The sequence below is a fragment of the Borostomias antarcticus genome (assembly GCF_949987555.1).
Source record: "Borostomias antarcticus genome assembly, chromosome: 7".
Classification (NCBI taxonomy): domain Eukaryota; kingdom Metazoa; phylum Chordata; class Actinopteri; order Stomiiformes; family Stomiidae; genus Borostomias; species Borostomias antarcticus.
Genome location: NC_140240.1, coordinates 11,655,038 through 11,682,985, shown reverse-complemented (window position 1 = coordinate 11,682,985; position 27,948 = coordinate 11,655,038). Strand labels below are relative to the sequence as shown.

The 27,948-nt window shown below is 46.7% G+C and overlaps 2 protein-coding genes across 3 annotated transcripts; both read right to left on the bottom strand.

The window, feature by feature from the left end:
* Positions 1-954: 954 nt before the first annotated feature.
* LOC311311588 (troponin I, slow skeletal muscle-like) lies at positions 955-7,068 on the bottom strand (the record flags this gene model as incomplete). Its single annotated transcript, XM_084441338.1, has 8 exons — positions 955-1,105; positions 1,788-1,887; positions 3,176-3,352; positions 3,858-3,947; positions 6,234-6,365; positions 6,483-6,524; positions 6,654-6,660; positions 7,055-7,068. The coding sequence occupies 7 exons, from the start codon at positions 7,066-7,068 to the stop codon at positions 1,792-1,794; spliced, it is 558 nt and encodes a 185-aa protein (XP_084297464.1). The 3' UTR covers positions 955-1,105; positions 1,788-1,791.
* Positions 7,069-20,493: 13,425 nt separating this feature from the next.
* LOC311310894 (cysteine and glycine-rich protein 1-like) lies at positions 20,494-27,359 on the bottom strand. Of its 2 annotated transcripts, none has more exons than XM_084440482.1 (6): positions 27,247-27,301; positions 24,838-24,982; positions 23,103-23,271; positions 22,469-22,598; positions 21,798-21,891; positions 20,494-21,425 (listed from the first exon to the last, which is right to left on the bottom strand). In XM_084440482.1, the coding sequence occupies exons 2-6, from the start codon at positions 24,944-24,946 to the stop codon at positions 21,349-21,351; spliced, it is 579 nt and encodes a 192-aa protein (XP_084296608.1). In that variant the 5' UTR covers positions 24,947-24,982; positions 27,247-27,301; the 3' UTR covers positions 20,494-21,348. The 2 variants fall into 2 exon arrangements, with proteins under 2 accessions (XP_084296608.1, XP_084296607.1); XM_084440481.1 differs by having other exon boundaries at positions 20,495-21,425; positions 24,838-24,947; positions 27,247-27,359.
* Between the last annotated feature and the right edge of the window lie 589 nt (positions 27,360-27,948).

Genomic DNA, 27,948 nt, shown 5'->3' with positions numbered 1-27,948 from the left:
TGATTCTACAGAATAAACTATTGCCGCTGGTATCCTTTAAAGGAATGAAATTGTTTTTTTTTTTATACATATAGCCTATAGAAAAAGCATTTAAAAAACATTTTAGAACAAATTGTCAATGATATAGAAAAAAATAATAAAAGTATTTCATATTTCAGTCCGACTTTAAGTTCAATTAAGGTTCAATGAGTGTAACAGAGTGCATTGTCCGCTAACTTCAGTATTCACACCCTTGAACTGTTGCAGTGAAAGTACTCTCTGTCTCCCTCTTTCTGCTCTATTAATATGCGTCAGCATGCCATCACGCCTAAAGGGGTGCTATGATTCAGCATACATACCTTTTGTCCCCAGCCAAATTCCCGAGGCTTTAAGACAGTTTTTCCAGGTACTCGTGTTGCTGCAGATGCGTGTGCTGCTTCCTGTGGGTGTTTTTATGAGTGAGGTTGGGAGGCCACTGAGGATCCATTGGTTTCATTGGATCGGGTAAGTTACATCAAGTGCACCCCAAGCATAAGATCAGTATCGGTATTTGCAAATAGTATCTGACCACAGGTCTGGTCTTCTTTACCTTTCTCAGTGGTACAGCTTAGCTCTACTAGCTCTTATTGTCACGCTGCATGATAATAAATACCTGGCTCATAACTTAGGCTACAGTGTGCCTTCTTGGTTGCAGAATGACTTGGTCATAGACACAACTTCATCATGACACAGGTGAGATTTGAATGGTGGGTTGGTTCCTTGTCAGTTGGGGGAACTCTTAACTCCACCACAGCCTGATGACGCTGGAATGTGAGCTGAGGGAATACTGCCATCTAGTGGTAACACTATAACTGCAACTATCTCTCTGAAGACAGTTCTCTGAAGAGCGATGCTATTATGTGGACGCGGTCTTGTCATTCACTGTCACATTCACAAATCACTCGTCTCAGCCCAAGAAATGCATTAAGACAAAAGTGAACACAAAGTGTTTATTATTCATATCACATATGAAACATATAGTCAGATATAAGGTAAGCCATGAATACAATGTGATGCTCAGAACCAGTAGAACATTACAAACATAATGAAAACGTGCAGATTGTTGCTCTGCTCCTTCGGGATTGTCCTGTGGAACAATACAGAACCGATTACTTCACTACAGCTTTTAATGTGATTTAGAAACATATTTCAGGATACAGTATATGACCATACTTCATAGAGTATGTGTCTTCATGTTGAATAAGTAATTAAAATCAAACTTTATTTATATAGCACATTTACACACAGATGCAACACAACATGCTTTACAGAGAGAAAAGGGGGAGGTGTACATAGATCCGACCCCTAATTTCCCAGAGGGAAGCAAAATAACAGTTCACCCAATTCAGCGCCTACAGGCGACATGAGTAGAGAGTAGGGCTGGGTTCACAAGGTTCAGAATCGATTATCACGATTCGATATCGATTCGGTTAAGTGTTACTAAAACCTGTTGTTTTTAGCTGTAACCTTAATTACATGACTGCCAAGTTATGCAACACATCAATACCAGAGCTGGGTATCGATACTGATTTCCAAAATTGAATGAATGAATGAATCATTGAATGAATTAATGAACTATTCATACCTTCATTTATTTATTCATTCATTCATTAAATAAAAGATCGATTTTGGGATTCATGAATCGATTCTGAATCATTTGATTCAGAATCGATTTTTTAAACCCAGCCCTAGTAGAGAGTAGAGTCAGAGACATGGGTAGAGAGAGCCACGAATGACTACGTTTCCCAGGTTCCCCGGCGGCATGTTACCTGTTTATTGTCCGGCTGCGTCGAACATCTTCTTCCTGCCCTCCATACCAGACATGGCCTCCACGTTCTTCCTCCAGTCGCTCACTTCCACCGTCTTCTCCTACAGCACAGAGACGACAGAACCGCTGCAGGTTAAAGGGGTAGTTCACCCAGTTAAGGACCGCCATTTTAACCCATCTGCCCAGCCATAACAATAACCTGCATCATGTCTTATTGCATTACATGCTGGAGGCAGGCTGGTGAAACAGCCATAGGACCTCTTGAGTCCTTATACAAACAAACTCTAAAAACTCTGGACAAAAAGCCAATGCATTTCCATCACTGTGTAGGGTATTGGATAAATTTAATATACTGCCCTTTGAGAATTTTTGATTATTTTCAAATGTGTGCCAGGTTTATAACATTTCACATGGTTTGGCCCCTCCTGCTGGTATGGTGCATGATATGGTGACATTTATGTTTGAATTGTACATTGTCCCTTTAAAATAAACAGTTTTGAAGTAAATAAATAAAACTCTCAGGACATTCTTGCCAACAGTCACATTGAGCACCATTGCTATGATTTTCTCTCTCTCTCGCGTTGTCCCTGCTCTCTCTCTCTCGCTGTCCCTGCTCTCTCTCTCTCTCGCTGTCCCTGCTCTCTCGTGTTGTCCCTGCTCTCTCTCTCTCGCTGTCCCTGCTCTCTCTCTCGCTGTCCCTGCTCTCTCTCTCGCTGTCCCTGCTCTCTCGCGTTGTCCCTGCTCCCTCTCTCTCGCTGTCCCTGCTCTCTCCCTCTCTCGCTGTCCCTGCTCTCTCTCTCTCGCTGTCCCTGCTCTCCCTCTCTCGCTGTCCCTGCTCTCTCTCTCTCGCTGTCCCTGCTCTCTCTCTCCCTCCCTCCCTCTCTCTCTCTCTCTCTCTCTCCCTCTCTCCCTCCCTCCCCAGACTACATTACATTACAGTCATTTAGCAGACGCTTTTATCCAAAGCGACTAACAATAATTTCATTTAACGTAGGAAGAGCCAATGTACTACTACTTGCCAGAACTCACAAGTGCATCTTCTTTCTAAAACAAGTGACTAAGAGCATAATCTAGTGCTGAAGGCAAAGTGCAAGAATCACAATCTAAAGTACAGTGCAATATAATGTAATACAATAAGTGCTTAGGTGGGAGGATTGTTGTAGTACTTCTTGAAGAGATGAGTTTTGAGCCTGCGACGAAAGATGGGCAGCGAATCTGCTGTCCTGACATCAGTGGGCAGTTCATTCCACCACTGCGGGGCCCGGACAGAGAAGAGCCGTGACCGTGTCGATCGACCGCAGGAGCCTCGGAGTGACGGGGCAACCAGTCGCCCTGAGGTAGCAGAGCGTAGAGGTCGGGAGGGGGTGTAGGGTTACAGACTAGACCCACCTTCTCCGTGTCCTCCTTCTTCACAGACTTGAGGTTGGCTCGCAGGTCCATGGACACCTTGTGTTTGGAGCCCAGCAGCGAGCGCAGGATGGCGTCCGCCGACACCCTCACCCTCCTCAGGTTGGGCCGCTTGAACTTCCCCCGCAGGTCCAGAACCTTGATGTTCAGGTCCTTGATCTGGGAGGGGAGGGAGCAGGAGGACACACGCACAACACAGATATGCTGTTACACACAACACAAAGGGGTTACATAACACAAAGAAGGTGATATACAGAACAGGTGTTACAAAGAACACATAAGATGTTACACAGAACACACAAGGTGTTACACGGAACACAAATAAGGTGTTATACTGACACATCACAACACATTCCATACTTCTGTAGGCTACAGTATATATTTGGCTGTGTTGTTTCATCCAAGAATGCTGACCAAATTCAAATTGGTACATTTGCAATATGCATTCATTTGTGTTTTCAGGTTAGATGGCATAATCAAATGATATCGAATATTAATGAAAAGAACTGCAGCATATGCATGGTAGACTGATTAACTCTATTATATTTAAGTGGCAGTAGAATTCCATACATGTTAGATATGTGCACGTGGTACTAGCCTACAGTAGATGAGTGGTTTAAACTACATTCGTGTGTCTCAGTGTCCGCTCAGCACCGTAAGCTACCTCTCTGGTGTTGTGTAGCACTTTGGCCTCGATGTCGTATCGCTCCTCGTCAACCACGTCCACCTTGGCGTGCAGCTCCTGACACAGCTTCTGTTGGAGACATGCAGGGACCGTTCTCAGACACAGACTGAACACGATATAACCTACGATATAGCTCCAGAGAAAAGGCTTCTCAGTTCTGTCCATGTCAAGGAAACCGTTTTTTATGTGTCCAGGAAACACGGAACGGTGTCAGGTACGTCACACACGTGGGTCCGTAACATTACAGCCACCATCGACTATCAACTGCGCTTGGCTGCCAGCATGGGCGATTTTATAGGGGGGGGCAGTGCCCCCCTGATTGGCCAGCCCAACTCTGCTCAAATTCTTTAAAAAAAACTTTTTGTGTGTATTTATTACTTAAACTAGGCTACCTTTAAAAAATATATATATTCATAATCCACCAATGGCACAACTCGTCAGTCGACCTCAACTATTTCCGGTTTGATCTGTTACCGCAAAAAAAATGAGATTTGACTGTAGACCTAGGCCTACTGCTCAGTGCTCAACAAGCTACAACTAGCCAACCTGCTCACAATGGCGAAAAGAACTGTAAAAACAATTGACCACTTATTCATAAAAAAAATAAAACTGGCAATGCTAATGAAGAAGCTACCACTCGAAATGACACCGCAGCAGGTGCAATCAATCAATCAATCAATCAATCAATCAATCAATCAATCAATCAATCAATCAATCAAAGCTTTATTTATATAGCGCATTTCATACCCAGAGGCAACACAATGCGCTTTACAGAGAACAAGGGAGGTGGGCAGACATCCCACCCCTACATATTCCAGAGGGAAGCAAAAAAACAGTAATCACCCGGGGGCCAGATAAGTGAGCTGTAAAAATTCTTCCCTGACCCCTCTCAGCGAGGCGATCGAGCAAGCTCCTGGAGTATGTTTGTCTACCGGCTAAGAACATTTATAGAGCAATAAATAACATTAAATTACATTTTCAAAGTAAGAGAGGCTAATAACATCATAGGAGAGACATGGCAAACATTGGTGTATGTCTGTGTGTGCATAAATGTGCCTGGGCCCAGATAGAGGCAGGGGTTGGGGTAGGGTGGGGGGTAGGAAAAGGATACGGACCCGGGTTAGGGTGAGGGGAAGGGGATCTGAGCCCAGGACTGGTGTCTGTCAGTGTGTGTGTGAGTGTGCCTGGGTCCAGGTAGAGGCAGGGGTAGGGTGGGGGTAGGAAGAGGATACGGACCCGGGGTAGGGTGAGGGGAAAGGTACTGGACCCAGGCCTAAGGCCAATCGAATGCAAGTGCTCCAGAGGAAGCTAGCACTAGCAGCAACACCATCGGCGAGGAAGCTAGCATCAGCAGGCAGTTGCAGTTTGATGTTGTGATGTTGGGTATAGTATATATATATATATATATATATATATATTGGCCTAGTGCTCGGTCATAAAGTCATATTGACATGCTTGTGGTATCTAGATGAAGTTTGATGCGTTGTGCATATTGAATTGTCATACGGATTTCTTATTGGCATTGTTCACAACTGACATTCTTTGTAAATAGACGGGATGGCAGAACTGTTTTTTTTTTCACGTCAAAATGTTGCCCCCCCTACTCTAAAATCGCCTAGGGCTGCTAGTGTGGCAGTACTTCCGGATAGAATGTGAATCGATGACATATCTGACACTTTCTTATTTATGTTGTCTGCGTCTGGGAAACCGACTCGTACCGTAATAGGGGCCAGCTTTACGAGCCAATGTCAAGAGCATGTTAACTCGGTATGTTATTCCCGCATTCCCGCCCCCCCCCCCCCTTTCCCTCTCTCTCTCTCTCTCTCTCTCTCTCTCTCTCTCTCTCTCTCTCTCTCTCTCTCTCTCTCTCTCTCTCTCTCTCTCGGAGCAATGCACTTAAATTCAAGTGAAGTTCCAGCACTCACGAGTAATCCAATCTTTAGGATACTGTCGTACTGGCAGACAGACAACGAACGTCCATTGTCTGCCTGCCCGTTGAGCAACTATTAAATTATCCTAAAGATTGGACTACTTGCTGGTACCTCACTTGAACTGAACTCGTACTAGACCCTGCAACCGACAAGACTGTCTTTCATTGAGTTGTGCTCACACCCTCTTTGATCTAGCAATGCATTTAAACCCTGAGGGTTCATACCTCTATTTTTTTGCAGGTTATGGAGGACATCTTTACCTGGAGGTCAGCTAGGGACAGGTTATGGAGGACATCTTTACCTGGAGGTCAGCTAGGGACAGGTTATGGAGGACATCTTTACCTGGAGGTCAGCTAGGGACAGGTTATGGGTGACATCTTTACCTGGAGGTCAGCTAGGGACAGGTTATGGGTGACATCTTTACCTGGAGGTCAGCTAGGGACAGGCCACTGGTCTGGAGCGGGGCTGCCCTCTCTGCCAGGTACCTCTGCTTCTCCTCCTCCTTCTCCACCATCTCCTGCTCCAGGTCCTCCTTGGCTTTTGCCACCATCAAGCTCTGGAACCGCAGGATGGCGTCTTAGACGGAGCGTGTGAATCACGTAGCTGTGTGTAGTGTGTGTAGTCGAAGGACAGATTCCGCCATTGCTGTGTTAACTGGACCGTGAGGACTTACCTTGAGCATGAGCTTGCGTGAGGCTGAGATCTTTGACTTTCTCTGAAGAAGAGGATAGAGTAGAATAGCTTTGAGTTTTGATTCATCAGTCCATTGATGTAACCACTACTGTGATATTTGCACAGTATTATCTGTGATAGGAACATACATGGAATCAAGGTGAGATCTCACCTCTGGTCTGCGGGCGGCAGATCCATAGAGATAACACAGAGATAAAACAGAGAAAGTAGAAATGACTCCTCTTAAATTGAACGCAAACAATGACGGCATTCCAAGGCAAGGCAAGTTTATTTGTATAGCACATTTCAGCAACAAGACAATTCAAAGTGCTTTACATGAGACATTAAAAGCATCAAGAGAAAGTGCAACACATAAAAGGTGATACAAAACCAAATGCAAAAAAGGACATTTCCTAATTTCCTTTCCTCATTTTCTTTCATCCTTCCTTTCATCATTTTTTGTCCGTGTTTCTATAGATATACTGTAGATACAGACTGAAGATACAGACGCAGCGCATGCGCGATCTGACGCCGAGGGGCGGGAAAACAAACAGAAACTCAATCCACACTCACCCTTGCTCCGGCATCCTGGCTGCTTAGATCCCCCCCTGGAAGACAGAAGGAACAGCTTTTGTGTCTGAAGAGCTGGATTCAGGGGCCAGGGTCCCCTTGTGCCCAGAATCTTCTGAGGATTCTAACTAAGTTTAGCTCCTATTATCGCTCCCGGTGGTACTGATGCTAATTCCACTGATACCTGATGACAGACCCCATTCCTCCATGATGCACTGTTTCCTTAAATAAGAGTATGGACAACAGCACAGTCAGAGCGGGACACACACATGTGTGCACGCCCACGCACACACACACACGGGGTGTTTGCTGGGAGTGGTGGCTCATTGGCCTCTTGGCACGGACAATGGCACCGCCACAGAAGCGAGTGATGGCAGATTGGGAGAAGCGAGTGATGGCAGACAGAGAGAGAGAGAGAGAGACAGAGGGAGAGAGAGAGGCGTGCAGGACCTCTGGCATGACAGCTATTCCTGACAGATAACAGCCCAGCTTTCTCCCGAGCGTTTATGCCGGGTAGAGGATCCACAAATAGCCCCGCCAGCCACCGCAGTCCTTAAAGGGACCTGGAGCTGAAGCTGCTCAAACCTCCATATCTCTGTTTCACTGATCAATCAGGTCCCACTGGGCCCCACTGACAATGTCATTATTTTAAAAACAGAATAATTGGAAACATTATTATTGTTATGCGCTATGAAAAATGTTTGGATTAGCCTTACACATCGGGCAGGATAGTCCAACTCTGTTGCTTTTACAATTAGAGATCTAAGGGATTCCTTACATACTGATATAACTAAAATGGTTCCCCAATGACGTTACTCTATTCAAAGTTGAGGATCACAATCAAAATTCGGTTTACATCTTCCAATATGAGGAATTTGACTCAGTGGATGAGGCACAGAGGACATACAGAACATAGCACAGTAAAATAAGAAAGTAAGTTAAACATAATATACTCAATAGAAGCGATGTAGTAAGGCTATTATGAGGCTGTACACGGTTCTATGTAAATCAGAGGCTATTGTATATGTGAGGCTATAGGCTTGAGATCAAAGGAAAAGTACGGATATGCGTAGTCCAGTATTGCACCCAGAGCAGGAAAACTGTCACATTTCTTCAATGATCTATCCTTTAGACTTCAGTTGATTTAAAAAAAAAAAAAAATGCTTTTAAAAAGTCAGCAAATGTGTGAAATGTGATTGGGTTTAAGCGTTATGGTGAGATCCCAGCAGACCTACCTTGCTCTGTAGGTCCGTAGATGTGGAGGCCAGGCGGAGGATGGGGAGAAGAATGCACTGGACTGGTTAACTCGGACTAGTATTGTCCTAATGTCTGTCAGGGGGACACTTAATATAGCCACACACACACACACACACACACACACAAAGAGTGAGGGAGTGGCCTCTCTTATCCCAGCAATTATGATGCTGTTTTTTCCAGTGGTGTTGACAGGTTGTGACCCTGAAGCTCCCCTCCTGTGGTACTTTTAGCTGGGATGCTGCGCCAGACAGGGATAAACACCCTGGCTTCCCCGTCAACCTCTATCACGTAGCTTCAGCAGCAGGACCGCTGGCCTAGGAGTCTCTCTCTTATCAGGCTGTACTCTCCAGCCTCAGATATGACCACGTCTAGTTCAGATGGAGGAAAAGACACAGACCTACGATGTGTCCCTATATGCCCACAGTACATGAGTACAGTTCTGTAGTCCAGTCCTCTTTTCTGACTGAACAGTTCTGTAGTGTAGTCCTGTCTCCTGACTGAAAACAGTGCAGTTCTGTAGTCTAGTCCTCTTTTCTGACTGAACACAGTATAGTTCTGTAGTCTAGTCCTCTTTTCTGACTGAAAACAGTATAGTTCTGTAGTCTAGTCCTCTTTTCTGACTGAAAACAGTGCAGTTCTGTAGTCTAGTCCTCTTTTCTGACTGAAAACAGTGCAGTTCTGTAGTCTAGTCCTGTCCCCTGACTGAATCTGAATACAGTACAGTTATGTTATTTAGTCCTCTTTCTGACTGAAAACAGTCATTTTGCAGTCTCGTCCCTGTACCCTGCCCAATGTCGTCTCCAATGTTATGCACCGTTGACCGAAACAAATTCCTAATACGTTGCAATAAACATTTCTGATTATGATTCTAGTCCTCTTTCCTAAATGAATACAGAAGATCAGTACAAACTGGCTTCTTTACTGGGAAGCTATAGCTGATATGACTGGTTGGTAGTTTCGACTAATTTGTTGGTATCTCCTCTCTCTGTTCCAGTCCCAAAAGCCAGTCATCAGAAAGGTATTACAGACATGCCCTGCCCCACCCCACCCCCTCCCCCAAGGTCTGATTAGGATATTAACTACAGACAAGGCTAAGCCAGCCAGTCGAAGAGAGGAATTCACTTTCCACTATACAATGGAGAGAGACTGCTAACTATACATAGAAGATTGAACCAACATCTGCTGCCTGTCTGACTCACTGATTGTAGCTGTTTGTGTGTGTGTGTGCGTGCGCGCGTGTGTGTGTGTTGTATCTGGTTAGTGTTTTTGTTAGAGATCCAGTATCCTCTGTGTACTTAGTGTATACTTATCTCAGCAGATTACAGAGTCCAGGAGTGTGTCAACAGACACTAGTGGGTTGTAGGTCCGCTTTAGTTCCACTAAATCTTCATAGTGATAGTTTTGTGGTCTAGTTTAATACCAGCAGTTTTCCTTGTACGATTTGTATACCGGAGTGCCTTCTGTAGCCTATATCTATAGATTTGGTGCTAGTGAAATTCTGTGTGCTCCAACAGTGTGATTGACATAGTCACCTAATCCCCCCCCCCCCCAGTGAGTAGCGGTCAGTAGATAACATGCCCCTCCATGCACTCCCTGCCCTGCAGTATAGACACTTTTCCACCATATGGTACCGCCTCAACTCAACTCGCCCTTTTTGGTTTTCCATCAGGCAAAAGGGTTAGTACTTGTTAGGGTCAAGTGCTGAGGCTATACTAGGGGCGCTTTCACACCTAAAGGTCTAGACCAAAGTCCGAGCCAGAATCCTGTTTGGCGCTTTCACATTTGTTATTTTTTATTGATTAGTTCCATAACCTTTGCTTTCACACCAGCGGACCAAAGGATTTATGGTGGCAGACCTACATTATGTCGTCATCGCTTGCATGGGGGTGCGTCTCCCTATACTTGACACTGATTGGTTTGTGGATGCACGCCGTCTGTTTCATCCGAAAGTGCGAACCTTTGATTTCACATTAGGCAGCAGCGAACCTTGGTTCGAGCCGAGACCACCTCTTGAGGTCGGATCAGAGTCTTCTGTGCACAGATCTGTGCACCGTGGTCCAGGAGGTTTCACACCTGTCAATTTGGTTCGGATCAAACTGGAAAGTCTGAAAGTCCGGACTAAACAACGTAGGTGTGAAAGGGTCCTAAGTCTAGAGGTGACAGGGCCTTTATGGCGGCTGCCCCCAGGCTATGGAATAGACTGCCCCTTTATATTGGATCAGACCCTTGAGTTTTTAAAATCTTCCTTAAAGACCCTCCTTTTCTCCCTGGCGTTTTAACCAGTCTGTGCCAAAGCCTTGTTCATGTTCAATGTCTGTATTGTTTTGCTATAATTTCCTTGTTTTGTTGTGAAATGTTTTTACCTAGGACCCACCTTTGTACAGCACTTTGGTCGACTTCTGTCGTTTTAAACATGCTCTATAAATACATTTTGATTTGATTTGATACTAGAGGTGCCACCATCTCAAATAAGTACCACCATTTTAGTTTAGAGTTTGGACAATGTCGGCGAAGGTTCTAGAAGGCAGCACCATTGCCAGGGTTGGAAAAGATGATACCCCTCTGGACGCCATCACCATGCGCCTCCGGTGAGCTCTACCCTGGCTGGCTTTCACACGCAGTCTTTCTAAAGTACAATTCAACCAGCAGGGCCCAAATGGGATCTTTGGTCACTGGCCTGGTTCAACTACTGCAACATCCCATTAGACACAGAGGGCAATCATCATGTCTATAAACGGATGCCTGATTATTCATGGAACAAGTAAGTAGCTATCGACTGAATAGGGATGAATAAGAATGAATATCCTTGTAATGTGTGTAGTATGATTGCTGAAAACCGCCGCCACTACAATTTTCACAGTACCTTCACATATTTTTCGCCAGAATGTTCACTCTATTGTGATGATTCGTAAACCTTTCGATCTAGGCTCTGCAATTTATAGTTTTCGAGTTATGACCATTTGTTTGACTCCAATGCTCACCATTGAAACGAATAGCACTCCACTCTAGCTTTGAGTTGGTCATTTTGAATTCCTACCCATTTTCTGAGCTGTCGCCACTCCTACAGTTATTAAGCTACACAGACTTATTATATACAAAATGTCCATCTGGTTGGCAGGATTTCTACGGTGTACATATCTAAGCTGTGACATGTATACTTTTTGAGATAGAGCCGTCATTGTACTGTACTTAATAAAGTATGCATGCTCCATAAGGGTGAATGAGCACAATTTGGCCGCCGTTCAAGATCAACGCAACATGACATAAGGTTGGTAGGAAGTTAGAAAGAAAGGAAGGAAGGTAGGAAGGAAGGAATATAGGTAGTAGGGAAGGAAGGTAGGAAGGATGGGAGATATGAAAGAAGAAAGGAAGAAAGGTAGGTTGGCAGGAATGAAGTTAGGAAGGAAGGAAGGATGCACCCTCTCTAATGCTGTGTTCACACAGGGCGCAAATTTTTCCTGCGGCGCGGTGAGTTTACATAGAAAGTCAATACAATTTGCGCGAACTGGGCGGCGGGCGGCGCGAATTGCAGAACTCGGCGGTGCGGCAGCCAGGCGACCCATTGATCCCGCGGCGAGATTGGGCGAACTGGGTGGCGCAAATTTTCTCGCCGCGCCCGGTGTGAACACAGCATAAGGGTCAATAAGCGCAATTTTGTTGAAGCACTGTCAGACCTCGGCGCTCAACAGTCGGGATGGCCATCCATCCTGACCTGGTCCTATATCCTCCAGCCTCTTGCCCCTGGTATGCCCGTGTGTGGGGAGACCTGCAGACTGCCCAACACACTAGCCTACTACTACCTGTTCCCTGTACAGACCACCTTCGGAGGCCAGCCTCTTTCAAGTGGGACCAAATCAAATCAAACTTTACTTGTATAGCGCATTTCATACACAGAGGCAACACAATGCGCTTTACAGAGAGCAATGGGAAGGTGGGCATAGGTCTCACCCCTACATATTTCAAAGACCAGAGACGAGGGCGTGGCTACACAGCACTGAGTTGGACAGCTAAACGCGATACACGAGAGAAGCACAATTTAACATGGCCGCCACTCAACATTAATGCAGCGCTGCGCAAACAGGGGTGAGGTCTAATTGCTTAATGCATCATCCTTTTGTCATTGTACTTAATGAATGGACACAATTTAACATGGCTGCCACTCAAGGTCAACGTCACGCAAACGGGAAGTGAAACTTCACCTTTCTACCATTTATTCTTTTAATGTTATGGTGTCTTGAAATTCAGAATTTGACCCCTTAGCGCATATTTTTGGTGCCTTGCTGGCATATTTGCATGAGAACTAGTCTAGATGGAAATAGGGGTCCACGCGCACCCCCAGATTTTTTTATGCCACCTGATTTTTCTTTATCCTTAAAGTGTCTTTTTTCAGAATCTGCCTGGTAACAAGCTGAAATAATGTCCCAAAGGCTTCATTTTTAACCCTTTATTGCACCTAACCCAAACCCGAAAAATCTAAATATGATATAGAAAGTGGCATAACATTTGAAGTAAACAGCATACAGAGACAAAATAATAATTTTTCCTATACAATTCTGACCCCAGGAGTTTAATGGAATGGTTATTTGCGACATTTGACAACATATTGGCTCTATTTCTTGACCAAAAGAGCAAAAAAAATGTGTGTATGACCAACTATCTTGCATTTTTGCATTTTTTCACCACATGTTATTTCTTTATCATTCAAGTGTCTATTTTAAGATTATATTGGGTACCAAGCTGAAATAATGTCAAAAATGTTTTATTTTTTAACCCTTTAGAGTCATCTAAAGGGTTAAATGGTGTGATGGTAGTGAGATGGGTGGAGTGGTTTGATGGTAGTGAGATGGGTGGAGGGTGGTGTGATGGTAGTGAGATGGTGGAGAGTGGTGTGATGGTAGTGAGATGGGTGGAGGGTGGTGTGATGGTAGTGAGATGGGTGGAGAGTGGTGTGATGGTAGTGAGACATCACACCACCCTCCACCCATCTCACTACCATCAAACCACTCCACCCATCTCACTACCATCACACCACTCTCCACCATCTCACTACCATCACATCACCCTCCACCCATCTCACTACCATCACACCACCCTCCACCCATCTCACTACCATCACACCACTCTCCACCCATCTCACTACCATCACACCACTCTCCACCCATCTCACTACCATCACACCACCCTCCACCCATCTCACTACCATCACACCACTCTCCACCCATCTCACTACCATCACACCACTCTCCACCCATCTCACTACCATCACACCACCCTCCACCCATCTCACTACCATCACACCACCCTCCACCCATCTCACTACCATCACACCACTCTCCACCATCTCACTACCATCACACCACCCTCCACCCATCTCACTACCATCAAACCACTCCACCCATCTCACTACCATCACACCATTTAACCCTTTAGATGACTGTAAAGGGTTAAAAATAAAACATTTTTGACATTATTTCAGCTTGGTACCCAATATAATCTTAAAATAGACACTTGAATGATAAAGAAATAACATGTGGTGAAAAAATGCACTTTGAAAATGAAAAGATAGTTGGTCATACACACATTTTTGGCCTTTTTTTTTTGCTGTTTTGGTCCAGAAATAGACAGATTCTGAAAATAGACACTTTAAGGATAAAGAAAAATCAGTTGGCATAAAAAAAATCCGGGGGGTGCGCGTGGACCCCTATTTCCATCTAGACTAAACCCATTTTGACTCAACTCAGTAGATGTCTTTGTGAGATGCTCTTTCAGTTATTGCTTGCACAGACTCCATTCAAAGCTTGAAATACTCAGAACAACAAGCTTATCACGGCTTTACACTCATGTTGATACAATTTTGTACTTTTTGAGATATTCACCTTAAGAATTGTATGGTTGTCAATGGGAGATTTAATTTCAATCCCTACTTGCTACGTTTTTAGCTAGATAGTACACACTTTTCAAACTTTGAAACACAGAATGACTCTTATGAATCTTATTGATGCTTTATACAGTACTCATACTTATATTCCATACTTTTAAAAATCTATTTTTGATACATTTGCATTAATAGTACTTTTATTTCTGCTTTCACACAGCAATCACACATTTTATTCAGAAAATGTACCTTTTCTAGATTAACGTTTCTATTGTACTCCGTGCATGCATGTGTCATATATATTTATATAGGCCGTGTCAGCACTGCGCCGTAGTGTCCCAAGATGTCCAGCAGATGGCGGCAGAGTGCACCGTACTTGGATTTTGTGGACTGATTCGGGCTTGGCTCACCCTAAGTGGGTTCACCTGTTTGGTTGCTGATTACATGCACCTGTATCTGTATTTAAGACGTGTCTGTGTTTTGCCATGCATTCGAGCCTCATATGTTTCTAGGAGACTCCTGTACCTTTGTTACCCTTTGTGGGACCTTCTTTTGGATTAAAGCAAGTTTGTTTTTGGCTCCTATGCTCAGCGTCCTGTACTTAAACTCAGTACTCTTAAGTTAGCATCGTGACAGTAGGCTCGAATCATCAACATGAGTTTAACAGGCGCTGAAGGAGCGGACATCAGCCTATCCCAAGTGCTCGGAGCTTTGAAGACCCAAGGATCCTCAATCCAGCAGATCCAGACCTGGATAACACAGCAAATGCATCAACAGAACCCCCCAGGCGGCAAGACATTCCTTCAGAAACCGGAGCGGTATGATGGCATCCCAGAGACCTGTCAGGGATTTTTGACTCAATGTGACCTGTTTTTTGTTATGCAGCCAGATCAGTTCCCCTCAGAAAGAGCTAAGGTCGCTTTTATGATTTCTCTGCTCTCAGGTAAAGCTCTAGTGTGGGCTACTGCCCTGTGGGAGGCTAGTTCCCCACTTTGTGCTAATGCAGCAGAGTTCTCTAAAGCACTACGCCAGGTTTTCAACCATCCTGTGAGTGGCAGAGAAGCAGCACGCCGCATCAGCACGCTCCGCCAAGGGGCCAGAGCCGTTTCTGAGTATGCTATAGAATTCCGCACCTTGGCAGCTGAGAGTAAATGGAACAATGAAGCACTTTTGACCACTTTTTATAACGGCCTGTCTGAGGCGGTCAAAGATGATTTGGCTAGTCGGGAGTGGGGTGCCACTTTAGATGAGCTCATTACCACCTCTATCTGCCTCGATCAGCGCATACGCGAAAGGAGGCGTGAGCGCAGGCTTCCCAACTCCGCACAGCCCCAAGTGTGTTCGCCACAGAGCGCGTCAGCTCCCGCTGCTCAGCCCACTCAAGCGGAGGCTATGGAGATAGGCAGGTACCGCATCACACCTGCTGAAAGAGAGCGTCGCCGCAGAGAGAGATGCTGTCTTTACTGCGGTGAGGCTGGTCATTACAGAGACCGATGCCCCCAGCTGCAGGGAAACGAAAACGCTCATTAGGGGAAGGGGACAGCTTAGTGAGCAGTTTGGTCCGATCTCAGTCCCCCAACCCAGCTAAGCGCCTATCCCTGAGTGCTCAACTCACCTGGACCCCAGAGAACCCTGAGAACATCCCAATCACTGTGCTGATCGATTCCGGTTCAGAGGAGAATCTGATGAACTCTGCTCTGGTCACACGCCTCGGTCTACCGGTCATGGCTCTTCCCAATCCTGTGAGAATACAGGCACTCGACGGACGACCCCTAGGCTCCGGTAAGATCAACTACATGACGCGCCCCTTATCGCTACAGATTGGTTCACATAAAGAGACTATCTCTTTGGCTTTAGTCGAATCCCACCATGACATGGTGGTACTAGGGTTTCCCTGGCTCCAGAAGCACAACCCCCTAATCAATTGGTCCACTGGGGCAATTTTGTCATGGAGCTCAGAGTGTGTTTCAGCCAATCATTTTACACCTGTGATGGAGTGTTCCGCTGCCTGTTCATCTCCTGAGCTCACTTCAGTCCCTGCCGAGTATCATGACTTAGCTGAAGTGTTTAGTAAGACTAGAGCTACAGAACTACCCCCTCACAGATCTTATGACTGTGCCATTGACCTGTTGCCTAACACTATTCCCCCCCGGGGACGACTGTACCCTCTCTCCGTCCCAGAGACTCAGGCCATGGAGGATTACATTAGTGAGTCCCTTACCAATGGGCTTATTAAGCCCTCGACCTCACCCGTGTCAGCAGGATTCTTCTTTGTACCCAAGAAAGATGGTGGTCTACGACCATGCATAGACTACCGAGCACTGAACAACATCACAGTGAAAAACAAATATCCGTTGCCACTCATGTCTTCTGCTTTTGACCTCCTTGGAGGAGCTACAGTGTTCACCAAACTAGACCTGCGGAACGCTTACCATTTGGTCCGCATCAGAGAGAATGATGAGTGGAAGACTGCATTTAGCACCCCTAGTGGACATTATGAATACTATGTGATGCCGTTTGGTCTGACTAATGCACCCGCTGTGTTCCAAGCCTTTTTAAACGACGTGCTCAGAGACTTCCTCAACCGCAGTGTGTTTGTTTACCTCGATGATGTGCTCATCTTCTCCAAGTCCCTTACAGAACATCGTCAGCACGTCCGGCAGGTCCTACAGCGGTTACTGGACAATCAGCTGTTTGTCAAACTAGAGAAGTGTGAGTTCCATGTTACACGCACCTCCTTTTTGGGGTATGTCATCTCCCCTGACGGTGTGATCATGGACCAATCCAGGGTGCAAGCAGTACTGGACTGGCCGGTTCCTACCACTCTCAAACAGGTACAACGTTTTGTGGGATTTGCTAACTTCTATCGTCGTTTCATCCGAGGTTTCAGCTCCATTGTAGCACCCATCACAGCAGTGACCCGTGGAGCACCGACCAAACTCAGATGGACCCCAGAGGCACAAGCGGCATTCGAGCACCTCAAGGCTCAGTTCACGTCGGCTCCCCTGCTGAGGCATCCTGACCCTACCCTACCGTTTGTATTGGAGGTGGACGCGTCCGGTTCTGGAGTTGGAGCCGTGCTTTCCCAGAAGTCAGGTATGGACAATAAGACTCACCCGTGTGCCTTTTTCTCTCGCAAGCTCAGTGACGCTGAAAGGAACTACGACGCCGGTGACAGGGAGCTGTTGGCCATCCTACGGGCGCTTGAGGAATGGAGACACTGGCTAGAAGGAGCACGCCACCCATTCACTGTCATCACGGATCATAAAAACCTCCAGTACATCCGTGGAGCCAAACGCCTGAACCCCCGACAAGCCAGGTGGGCTCTGTTTTTCACCCGATTCAGGTTTATCATCACGTTTCGCCCCGGAACCAAGAACGCCAAGGCTGATGCCTTATCACGACAGTATGACATTGATGTTACTGACCCTGTCCCCGAGTGCATCATTCCCCCCAGCTGTGTGGTGGGACAGGTGACGCTTGCCCTGGAGGACGCCATCCGGCGTGCGCAAGAGGAGGATCCGGGTCCTGGTGGAGTACCCCTGGGCCATCTGTATGTCCCACTCAACGCCCGCTCTGATGTTCTACAGTGGGGGCATGACTCACCAGTGACGGGGCATCCGGGGACTGCCCGCACGGTAGAGCTAGTTAGCCGCCACTTTTGGTGGCCGCGCATGAGAAGCGACATTGAGGAATATGTCCACGCATGTACAGTCTGTGCTACACAGAAGTCAGGGAACCAAGCCCCGGCAGGCCTGCTTCACCCCCTGCCGGTCCCATATCGACCATGGTCCCACATTTCGATGGATTTCATCACAGGCCTACCACCTTCTGATGGCAACACTGTGATTTTTGTAATCGTGGACCGGTTCTCTAAAGCTGCCCACTTTGTCCCTTTACCTAAGCTGCCTTCAGCGAAGGAAACCGCCGATGTGGTGGTCCGGGAGGTGGTGCGTTACCATGGCATCCCAAGTGACATTGTCTCTGATAGAGGCCCCCAATTCATGTCCAAGTATTGGTGTGCATTTTGGTCCTTGTTTGAAACATCTGTCAGTCTTTCTTCAGGCTATCATCCCGAGAGTAATGGACAGACGGAACGTGTGAACCAGGAACTGGAGAAATACTTGCGCTGTATGGTCTCATCCAATCCGGATGCCTGGAGTCGGAAGCTGGTGTGGGCTGAAATCGCCCACAACCAACTGAGTGGGTCATCCACCGGTATGTCCCCTTTTGAGGTTCAGTATGGATTTGTCCCACCGTTTTTTCCCTCTCAACAGTCCGAGTCTGCGGTCCCCTCTGCGGATGCTGCTGTGGCCAGGTGCCGCCAGGCCTGGAAAAAGGCCCGTGCTGCGCTTACGCGCACCACCGAACGCCATCGAATCCAGGCCAATCGCAGGAGACGGCCTACCCCGACGTTCCGCCCTGGACAGAAAGTGTGGCTCTCCACCAAGAACCTGCCTCTGCGCACAGCCACCAAGTTCACTCCCCGGTTCATCGGCCCGTTTCCTGTGGAGAGGAGGGTTAACCCGGTGGCTTACAAACTCAAACTTCCTAGGACTCTCCGGGTGAGACCGGTGTTCCATGTCTCCTTATTGAAACCTCTATTCTCCTCACCCTTGTCCAGGCCTGCCCCGCTGCCGCCCCCTCCGCGGGTCATCGCTGGTGGCCCGGTCTACACCGTCCGGAGGCTGCTGGATTCCCGGCGGTGGGGGCGGGGCCTCCAGTACCTGATAGACTGGGAGGGCTACGGCCCGGAGGAGCGCTCATGGGTGCCCTCCCGGCACGTCCTGGATCCTGGCCTCATCCGCGCCTTTCACCGCGCCCACCCTCTCAAACCTGGCCCACCTGGAGGTGGTCGTCGGGAGGGGGGCACTGTCAGCACTGCGCCGTAGTGTCCCAAGATGTCCAGCAGATGGCGGCAGAGTGCACCGTACTTGGATTTTGTGGACTGATTCGGGCTTGGCTCACCCTAAGTGGGTTCACCTGTTTGGTTGCTGATTACATGCACCTGTATCTGTATTTAAGACGTGTCTGTGTTTTGCCATGCATTCGAGCCTCATATGTTTCTAGGAGACTCCTGTACCTTTGTTACCCTTTGTGGGACCTTCTTTTGGATTAAAGCAAGTTTGTTTTTGGCTCCTATGCTCAGCGTCCTGTACTTAAACTCAGTACTCTTAAGTTAGCATCGTGACAGGCCGACTGATCCTGCCACTAATTTTCCAGAACGTTCCACGAGTCAGATACTGATCTGCCTGGTCAAATGTATGACATCTGAGACCTAGACTATCCGTGCGCGACAGCTGATTACACCACCCCTTTCCATATGACGGCACAATCTGTTTGTTTTACTTTACTCTTCGAAACAGAAGGACATTTATTTATAGTGCATGGGGGATTGTATAGTAGGCCTGGTTACCTCAACCATTATGATACTACAGCGTACTATTTCAGGTGCCCTATCCTATTCATTTATGGAAGAGTTAAAACAATGTACAGCATCGGAAAGATTTGACCCTAACCAGGCGTTCCTAAACTTTTATAAAGTGGTGGATCCCTTTATTTCTTCCCTGTGGACAGAACATGAAACAAAAATTCCAGTAGAAAGTACATAGGGGCAGACTGCAGCTCATTGGCCAGCCTTGCATTGCATTAGCCAATAGAGAGCTGACTGGTGCACAGGATACTGTAGGAAGACAAAAGGGGTGTTTATCTGGCATGCGCCCCTCATAATAGAACCTCAGCCTTATAATAGAAAACACTTTGGCCGTTCAATCGCAAATCCACTCTTCTTGACATGATGGTTATGTTCATGTTATTTGTCTTTTTTGAGAAGTAGTCTTTGTTTTGAACAGCTGTAGCCCACACAGCTTTCTCCCCACCCTCACCCTCACCCCCCCTCCACAGCTGTCTGGTGTCATGCCTGTTGTGCCAGCCCCGTTGGAGCGCGCAGAGACAGGGGCCTGTTGTTCCCCTCAATAGTTGGCAGTCTCCCCCCTTGTTTTGGTAACCATCATGATAATACGGCTGGCTATTGTGTTGGCGCACTCTGACGGTGACATCTCATCAGAGATCAATCTCATGCGAACATGACACCCAAATCAAGCCAGGACTAATCAAGAGTCAATAGCAACAGCAGCATAAGCTGTTTGACATTTGATTAGAAGATTTCACATTTTTCACGGGGGGCACCCCACATACTCAGCTGTGCTGCTCATCCCACAGATACATATTCCTTACAAATGGGGCACCAAAGGGAAATAAACAAGCTTTCCAATGGTATACAATTTATTGGTAATTGCCAAGAAGAATTGTTACAACAGAGTAAAAATCTACCAAACACACATTTCCCAACGTTATGTTTATGTCAGTAGAACTATCTAGGTGTGTGTGATTGAAGATGTAAAGGACAAGCAGGCTCTCATTGTTATGGCATTGTTATTGTTGTTGTTGTTGTTGTTTACGTGGTTAACACATCCCATCTCATTGGGTAATAATGACATCACTCACCACACAGTTTTCATGTTTTATTCATGTTGTATAGTCTTGCTGTCATTATGAAGGACACTTTAACGTTCGGTATCTGGTCCATTCTGCGGTGAGTTTGAATCAAGGCAAAGTGAATCGAGGCAGAGGCATTAAAAGATCTCACTGTCTCCTTCCTTTTCCATTCAGACACAGTTCTCACACTCCTGAGCGTGTCATAAATTACCCTCTTGGACAAACAACCCAACGACTGCCAAACAGGCCTCTCTGAAAGCAGGGTGTGTCTCCTTATTGCAGCTGCGACTTGCTTTGTTCACATTGTACAAAAGAAAGGAAGAAAAGAAGAAAAAAGCTTCAAGCTCGTCTAGTCAACAGGAATACATGCATAAGTCTGGGTCAACATGCCAGATGGAGATTAACTGTTAACTGTTCTCTCGCAGGGTCTATAGGTCAGACGTTAACCTTTTCAGTGCCGAGGCGCTGGAATGAGACTGGCTGCATCGGGAGCTGAAGCTACAGTGCTGAGCTGAAGCTTTGGCTTATAAGCTAGACGTAATCTGTGAGCTGAGTGCTGCCATTATGCCTCTGTGCCTGTAGCCAGAGAGTGAGACTGTAGCTGGACTGATGCACCCTGGGATACGCAGTCCTCCTCGCCTCTGTCCCGAGCGGGTCGGCTAGGGCTCTACTGAGCATGTGCAAGAGCACCCGCTCCCTGTCCGAATCCAAAACCCTTAGGACCAAAGTTCTTGGCATAACAACCTGTGAAAGAAAAGAGCGCTTAGCAGAGCAGAAATACCCAGCAACTGAATATGAACCTATAATTATCCCTGGATGTTGGATCTCTCCCTTTCTTTAATTTCCCTTCCTTTGAAGCCTGCGGAATACTTGCTTTTAACTACGTGTACACACACAAAATGGCTACCACGCATCTCCTGCGTTCCTATTGGCTGTAAATATGCACTTATGCGTATTGTTAAACACTACAGCAAGTATACCGCCGGCTTTATAGTATACAAGGTATACAATCGTTACATTTACCCAGAAACACCACTGTGTCTCCTGAGTAACAACACTACAGTAGGGTCAGCAAAGTCTCAGTCGATACAGTACGGAGTCAAAGAGAGGCCAGACCTTTACAGTAGATCTCTCCATCTTTGTCAGCTAGGGTGGTGGACTCCAGGCCTTTTCCACACTTGGCACAGCGGAAGCAGCTCTTGTGCCAGGACTGGGGGTGGGAAGGAGGGGGGTGGAGGTTGAGAAGGGGAGAGAGGGGTCAGGCAACACTGTCAGGCCAAAATCAACACACATCCCTCATTCCCTGCAGTTTAACAACACAGGCAGGATATTCTCAGAACTCTGTTTCGGAGGACGGGTCCGAGTACATAATTGATATTTGGGTAGAGACGTGCTGAGCCTGTGTAGCGGAGGTTCTATCTGAACAGCGCTTGTGTGATGTACTAATCTTTTAAACTATTGCTTGTTTATTCTCTTAACTTGTGTTTGCCGGATGGGTATTTTAAGCATTTCACTGCGCATTGTACTCTGTATAACTGTATAATTGTGTATGTGAGAAATACAATTTGAATTTGAAGGGTGAGTAACCCCGACTGTGACCTAAAACCCCCAAGTACCCCCCACCCCTCCGGATCTCAGGGGGACTGTTTGGGTTTCCCACGGGGAAGGTGAGTGCCCCCCTCCCCCACCTTATACCCGCCTGTTACACCTGCATGAACCGCGCCCGTACCTCCCTCCCCCATAACGTCTCCCATCGGGTCAAACCCCGGCTGAAAGCGGACGCTTACGTTTCCCGCCCCCACCACCTTCTCCGCGGCATACACGGCCCGGCTGCAGCGAGGGCACACGTCCGAGCCGCCGGATGTCTGGGCAAAGCGGGAGGCGTTGGGGTTGTTGGTGGGGCGGTGGGCCACCGGCCTGCAGGGGGACAGAACAATCTCACAATCTCACAGTTCCTACACCGGTACCACACTACTACTGATATTTACACACTTCCACACTGTAGCTGTTGTGCTGAGTGGGTCTGATTTTACTGTGCGATTGTGGGCGGATGTTTGACATGGTTATGTTATATATTTGACATGGTTATGTTGTATATTTGACATGGTTATGTTGTATATTTGACATGGTTATGTTGTTTACAGCGCTGAGGTGTAAGTCATAAAGAGTGCTTGAGTAGAACTATTTCGTAGAACCACAGAACGGCAACCCCCTAAAAAAGAGAGACGGCCTGTAAGCTGACGGTCAGGTCATAAGCTGCTGTTTGCAACCCAAAATGGCGCTATCTGACCTGAAAGGTGACACTGTATCTTGTTCATCGATGTACAGAGATGCGAGGGTGCAGTATCTACTGTACGGTTTATCTATTTAAGAGAGTAGGAGAGCAGAGATGTGTGTGTGTGTGTGTCAGTTCTCTCTTACTGTTCAGGTGTGATTCCCAGGCCCTCCCCAGTGTCCATGCTCAGGGTGCCGGCTCCCCCACCGAAGCCGTAGCCTTTTGGCCCATACTTCTTGCCATAGCAGGACTTGCAGTAGATCTCGTCCACGTGGACGGCCACCGTGGTGCTGTCCAGGTTCTTCTTACAGACCACTGGGACATGGCAGGAAAGAGAGGAGGGACAGGAGACGACATTATCAGCCCTCCGGAGACGATAGGATGATCACATTCTTGGCAAAAGACAAACAGTCCCGGATGTGTATCTTTTTCTGTGATTGTGATATGGATGTTGTCTTCACTGTAAAATATGACGCCCTATTAACGTAGAAACATACAGTACGTTCGTCTGACTTCATTTTTGCTGCTCTGTTGACATGACCCAGTTTGACTGAGTTTGTTCTGCTTTTTGTTCTTACATGCTTACATTTCTAGAAATGGTGCTCAGAGAGCACAGACCTCCGCCCCTGAATGCATTTCGTGGCTCTGTGCACGGCCAAATTGAATGGGCTCTAAATTGGCCCATGCTCCACCCCTCCTCTGAGTGTCATGAAAAGCAGTCTGGTAGTTTTTGCGTATTTCTAGTCCAAAAAAGAATGTTCAATTGTCAGATTTGTCAAAATATTTGATTCTGTTCAGTCCACAGTGCTAGTCATGTTGTTTCAATTATGTGACCGAATGGACTATTTTATTTTTCAGGCAGGTAAACATGACCTTTGTGCAAGTAGAGTAACAAATCCCCCCCCCCGCCGCACACCCCAGTCCAAACCCTGTGTCTCCAGCACCCTCACACAGGTGGCTATATTCTAAGTTTTGTTTCCATTCTTGGATCCGGCCCATGATTTGGATCTCCACCAACATGTGAGGGGTTCTAAGGTGGCCCATGATACAGCCCTCCAACGGGTTTCATACAAATCAGTTTGGTAGTTTTTGTGTAGTCATAGTCCAAAAAATGAATGAAGGAATCCAAAAGTCCAAAAAATGAATGAAGGAATTGTCGCTGTGGCGCAGGTTATTAGTTTACTAAACTTAGTTATCTGTGTTTCTGTGAAAATTACTCTCACAAATAAGTTCCTTTACTTCATTTTCCTAAGGCAACGGATTTACTCACTTTTTTTAAGCCACGCAACACATCTTACAGTAGACAGTAGCCTACTTTACAGTTTGCAGTTGACCGCACATTCAGTAAGTCACTGCGTCAGAACATCTGCTGAATTTCTCACTTGTATACATCCTATCAGTCTTAACAGTCCTTATTTCCTGTGACGTTATCAGCAGCAGGCCTGATGTTAAAGACAACACTGGAATTAAAGGATCCTTCCACACTTTTAGCCTCACATGGCTGCGTCTCTGTGTGGTAGACCCTCTACAGTGAGACCATTCATCACCAGATGTTTGACACAAACACTAACCCGTGACATCACCACCACCACCGCCCTAGTGTAATGTTTTACGTCATGGATCTGCAGGTGAAATAAGACAGGAGCCACATCAAGCACTGCTCTGGAAGGGTGGGCTGTTGTACAGCAGGCCTACCTTCCCTCTCCCGAATATGGGCCGGTGTGATACGCCGGCTCTGCCTCCAAATAAGGGCATAGATGCCAAACAGAGCGAGCCTAACTCCGCGTCCAAATACTCCGCATTCCACCCCGGCGGATCGCGTCAGATCCGAGTAGTCGCACATTCCGGTAGCCATCGGGTCGACCCCGCGGCGGTACTTACTGCACAGGAAGCAGGACTTGTGGAAGCTCTTCCCCTCGCACTGCATCTCCTCGGCGAAGTAGACGGTCTTCTGGCAGCAGCCGCACTTGTTCCCCCCGCCGAACGGCATCCTGGGGAGTCACGGTGCGGAGATCTTATGAAAACACTACGAACACGCAAGAGAACAAATAACATGACAAACCTCTAGGTTAACTCATGGCCTGATACAGTGCATGCGCTTACTACAGGCTAGATAGGGTAGGCTACTTTACAAAAGGAACAGTATTCCAGAGTTGTAGTCTCTCTCTCTCTCTCTCTCTCTCTCTCTCTCTCTCTCTCTCTCTCTCTCTCTCTCTCTCTCTCTCTCTCTCTCTCTCTCTCTCTCTCTCTCTCTCTCTCTCTCTCTCTCTCTCTCTCTGGCTTGTGTAAAATGAACCAGCCATGGCTTTAGACAGGGTCTGAGTGGGTCAAGCAGACAGTTTCAGGGTCACGACCCCCACCTGACCTCCAAAATATGCTGCAAAATCTGACTGTGTAGAGCAAGCAACGTCTGAGCTGCAGGCTGAACTACTAAACCACTAAACATGACTAAAAATATGCTTCCTGCTTCTCTACACAGCTGCCACCAATCAAATGTGTTTTTTCCCTGACCCTGCCCCTTTTCCTCTCTCATCCCTCCCTCCAACTTTCCAGAGTTGTAGTCTCTCTCTCTTTCTCGAAGGGCCTAATGTAGATAGCCATACAGGTATAGGCTATGCTCCAGCAGTGTATTGCGACTGATAAAAGAATGCAAAGACCCTCCCACCAGGGAACTGCCCAACCACACATCCAGCTGACCAGCTGACATGGCCAGGACACACCCTGTGGTCAGTGTATCTACTCTAGGACATCGGCTAACGCCTGCTGTGAGTATTACATCACATTAGAATGGCTCCAACAGTGATAGGAGTCAGAAATCAACGATTAAACGCTTAGAATCATCATTTTCTGTTCAGTTTAAAAGCATCACAGTGTGACGTTTTCGGCCCACACAAAGGCCATCGGAAGGAAATTCCGTAATGGAAATTACTGATCTAGTAAAAAAGGATTTACCAAGATTCGCTCAAAAGGTTAAGTCTGGTTTATTGTGAAAACATACGAGCGCAAGGACTTCGCTGAATAAACATCCATCCATCCATCCATCCATCCATCCATCCATCCATCCATCCATCCATCCATCCATCCATCCATCCATCATCCATCCATCCATCCATCCATCCATCCATCCATCCATCCATCATCCATCATCCATCATCCATCCACCCACCCATCCATCCATCCATCCATCATCCATCCATCCATCCATCCATCCATCCATCCATCCATCCATCCATCCATCCATCCATCCAGCCATCCATCATCCATACATCCATCCATACATCCATACATCCATCCATCATCCATCATCCATCATCCATCCATCCATCCATCCGACACAGACAGACCGAGAGGCCCTTATCTGTCAGTTCTCTCACAGGATAAACAGGAAATGCTTTGCATTTCATCGTATAATTACCCAGTAGACCACGACTGAGGAAGCTAATGCTACCTACAGGAGGCCATGGAACAGAACATTAACACGTTCAAATCTGCATGTGAGTAAACATGAGGACCACCCCCATGCACACCATTCTTCAGTTACCGTGACAACTAGAGAAGGTATTTAAGAATAACCATGACGGCTATGAAAAGACATTGACGATGATGAAAATGACAGATGAATGTGATCAGTACGGTGTAGGTTATTACACGGGGATATTAGCTCTTACTACAGCTGTGCATACGTACAGTACTGTGGGTGGATGTTATTATGTTGTTATTATAACCTTTGTGCGGCATTTCCTGCAGATGCTGAGGAAATAGAGGCTGACACACACCCATCCAAGGCCAACTGAGGTCAACTAGAGCAGGAGAATTTCCACCTCTCACTCCCCACTGTTACCGTAGATCATGTTAGTGCTTGAGGTGCTTAAACGGTCAGTGACAGAACGTCAGTGTCTAACCATTACATTATACAGTTCATTTCATGTATGTATTCATAAAGCTCATATATAGGCCTAAGCATAGCTTGCTTATTATGTAGCAGCATGGCCGTACAGACGCCTAACGAGCGAGGAAGTCGTCTAGTCATAAACGATTTGTTTTTTGTTTTTTTTCGAGGGTGACAGCCGGAGTGAGGGATACATCTGTACTCTGACATACATATTTAAGATTACCACTTTTTAGACTATATAGCCTACTATATCACTATATCATCACCATCATCCTCATCAGTCTGAAACATTCATTATAGAATAAGATCACTGCTCACAAAATGGTTATTTCACATCCTAGGGAGTGAGGTGTTCCTAATTCCATCCAACATGTGTCTCAGAGAGTGGGTGTTGTTACCTGGAGAGAAGTTGAAGGCTGATCCTGGTGTTGGACTGACGATCGCTGGCTTAAGAGCTCAGATGAATTGAGAAGTGGAGAGAGGCTGAGTGGACGGCAGTACTTCTACAGAGGGAGGAGTCTGAGAACACGGGGATAAACAGAGAGAGAGAGAGGGAGTGAGAGGGAGGGAGGGAGAGAGAGGGGGAGAGAGATGGATAGAGAGACAGAGAAACAGAAAGAGGTGACGAGAGGGAGGAATGGAGAGATAGAGATGAATAAAGTTGGAGGGAGGGATGAGAGAGGAAAAGAGGCAGGGTCAGGGAAAAAAAACACATTTGATTGGTGGCAGCTGTGTAGAGAAGCAGGAAGCATCTTTTTAGTCATGTTAAGTGGTTTAGTAGTTCAGCCTGCAGCTCAGACGTTGCTTCCTCTACACAGTCAGATTTTGCAGCCCACTAACTGTGGAGGTCAGGTGGGGGTGGTGACCCTGAAACTGTCTGCTTGACCCACTCAGACACTCAACTAGACACAGGCAACACAGAAGCTACATCAGAATGATAGCCTCTCTAAAGCCATGGCTGGTTCATTTTACACAAGCAAGAGTGAGAAAGAGAGAGAGAGAGAGAGAGGGGGGGGGGGGAGAGTGGAACAATGTGATGCATTTTACTACCCTGAGAGAAAACAGTTTGCCTATCTGATGAGCCGCGGTGGCGACACTGT

What these genes read in the sequence shown, in the direction of transcription:
- LOC311310894 (XM_084440481.1), bottom strand. Translation starts at nt 24,946, where the DNA reads ATGCCGTTCGGCGGGGGGAACAAGTGCGGCTGCTGCCAGAAGACCGTC. An exon ending in CTGGGAATCACACCTGAACA is followed by an intron (nt 22,599 to 23,102) that starts GTAAGAGAGAAC and finishes GTCCCCCTGCAG; the next exon opens with GCCGGTGGCCCACCGCCCCA. An exon ending in AGGTGGTGGGGGCGGGAAAC is followed by an intron (nt 21,892 to 22,468) that starts GTAAGCGTCCGC and finishes TCCCACCCCCAG; the next exon opens with TCCTGGCACAAGAGCTGCTT.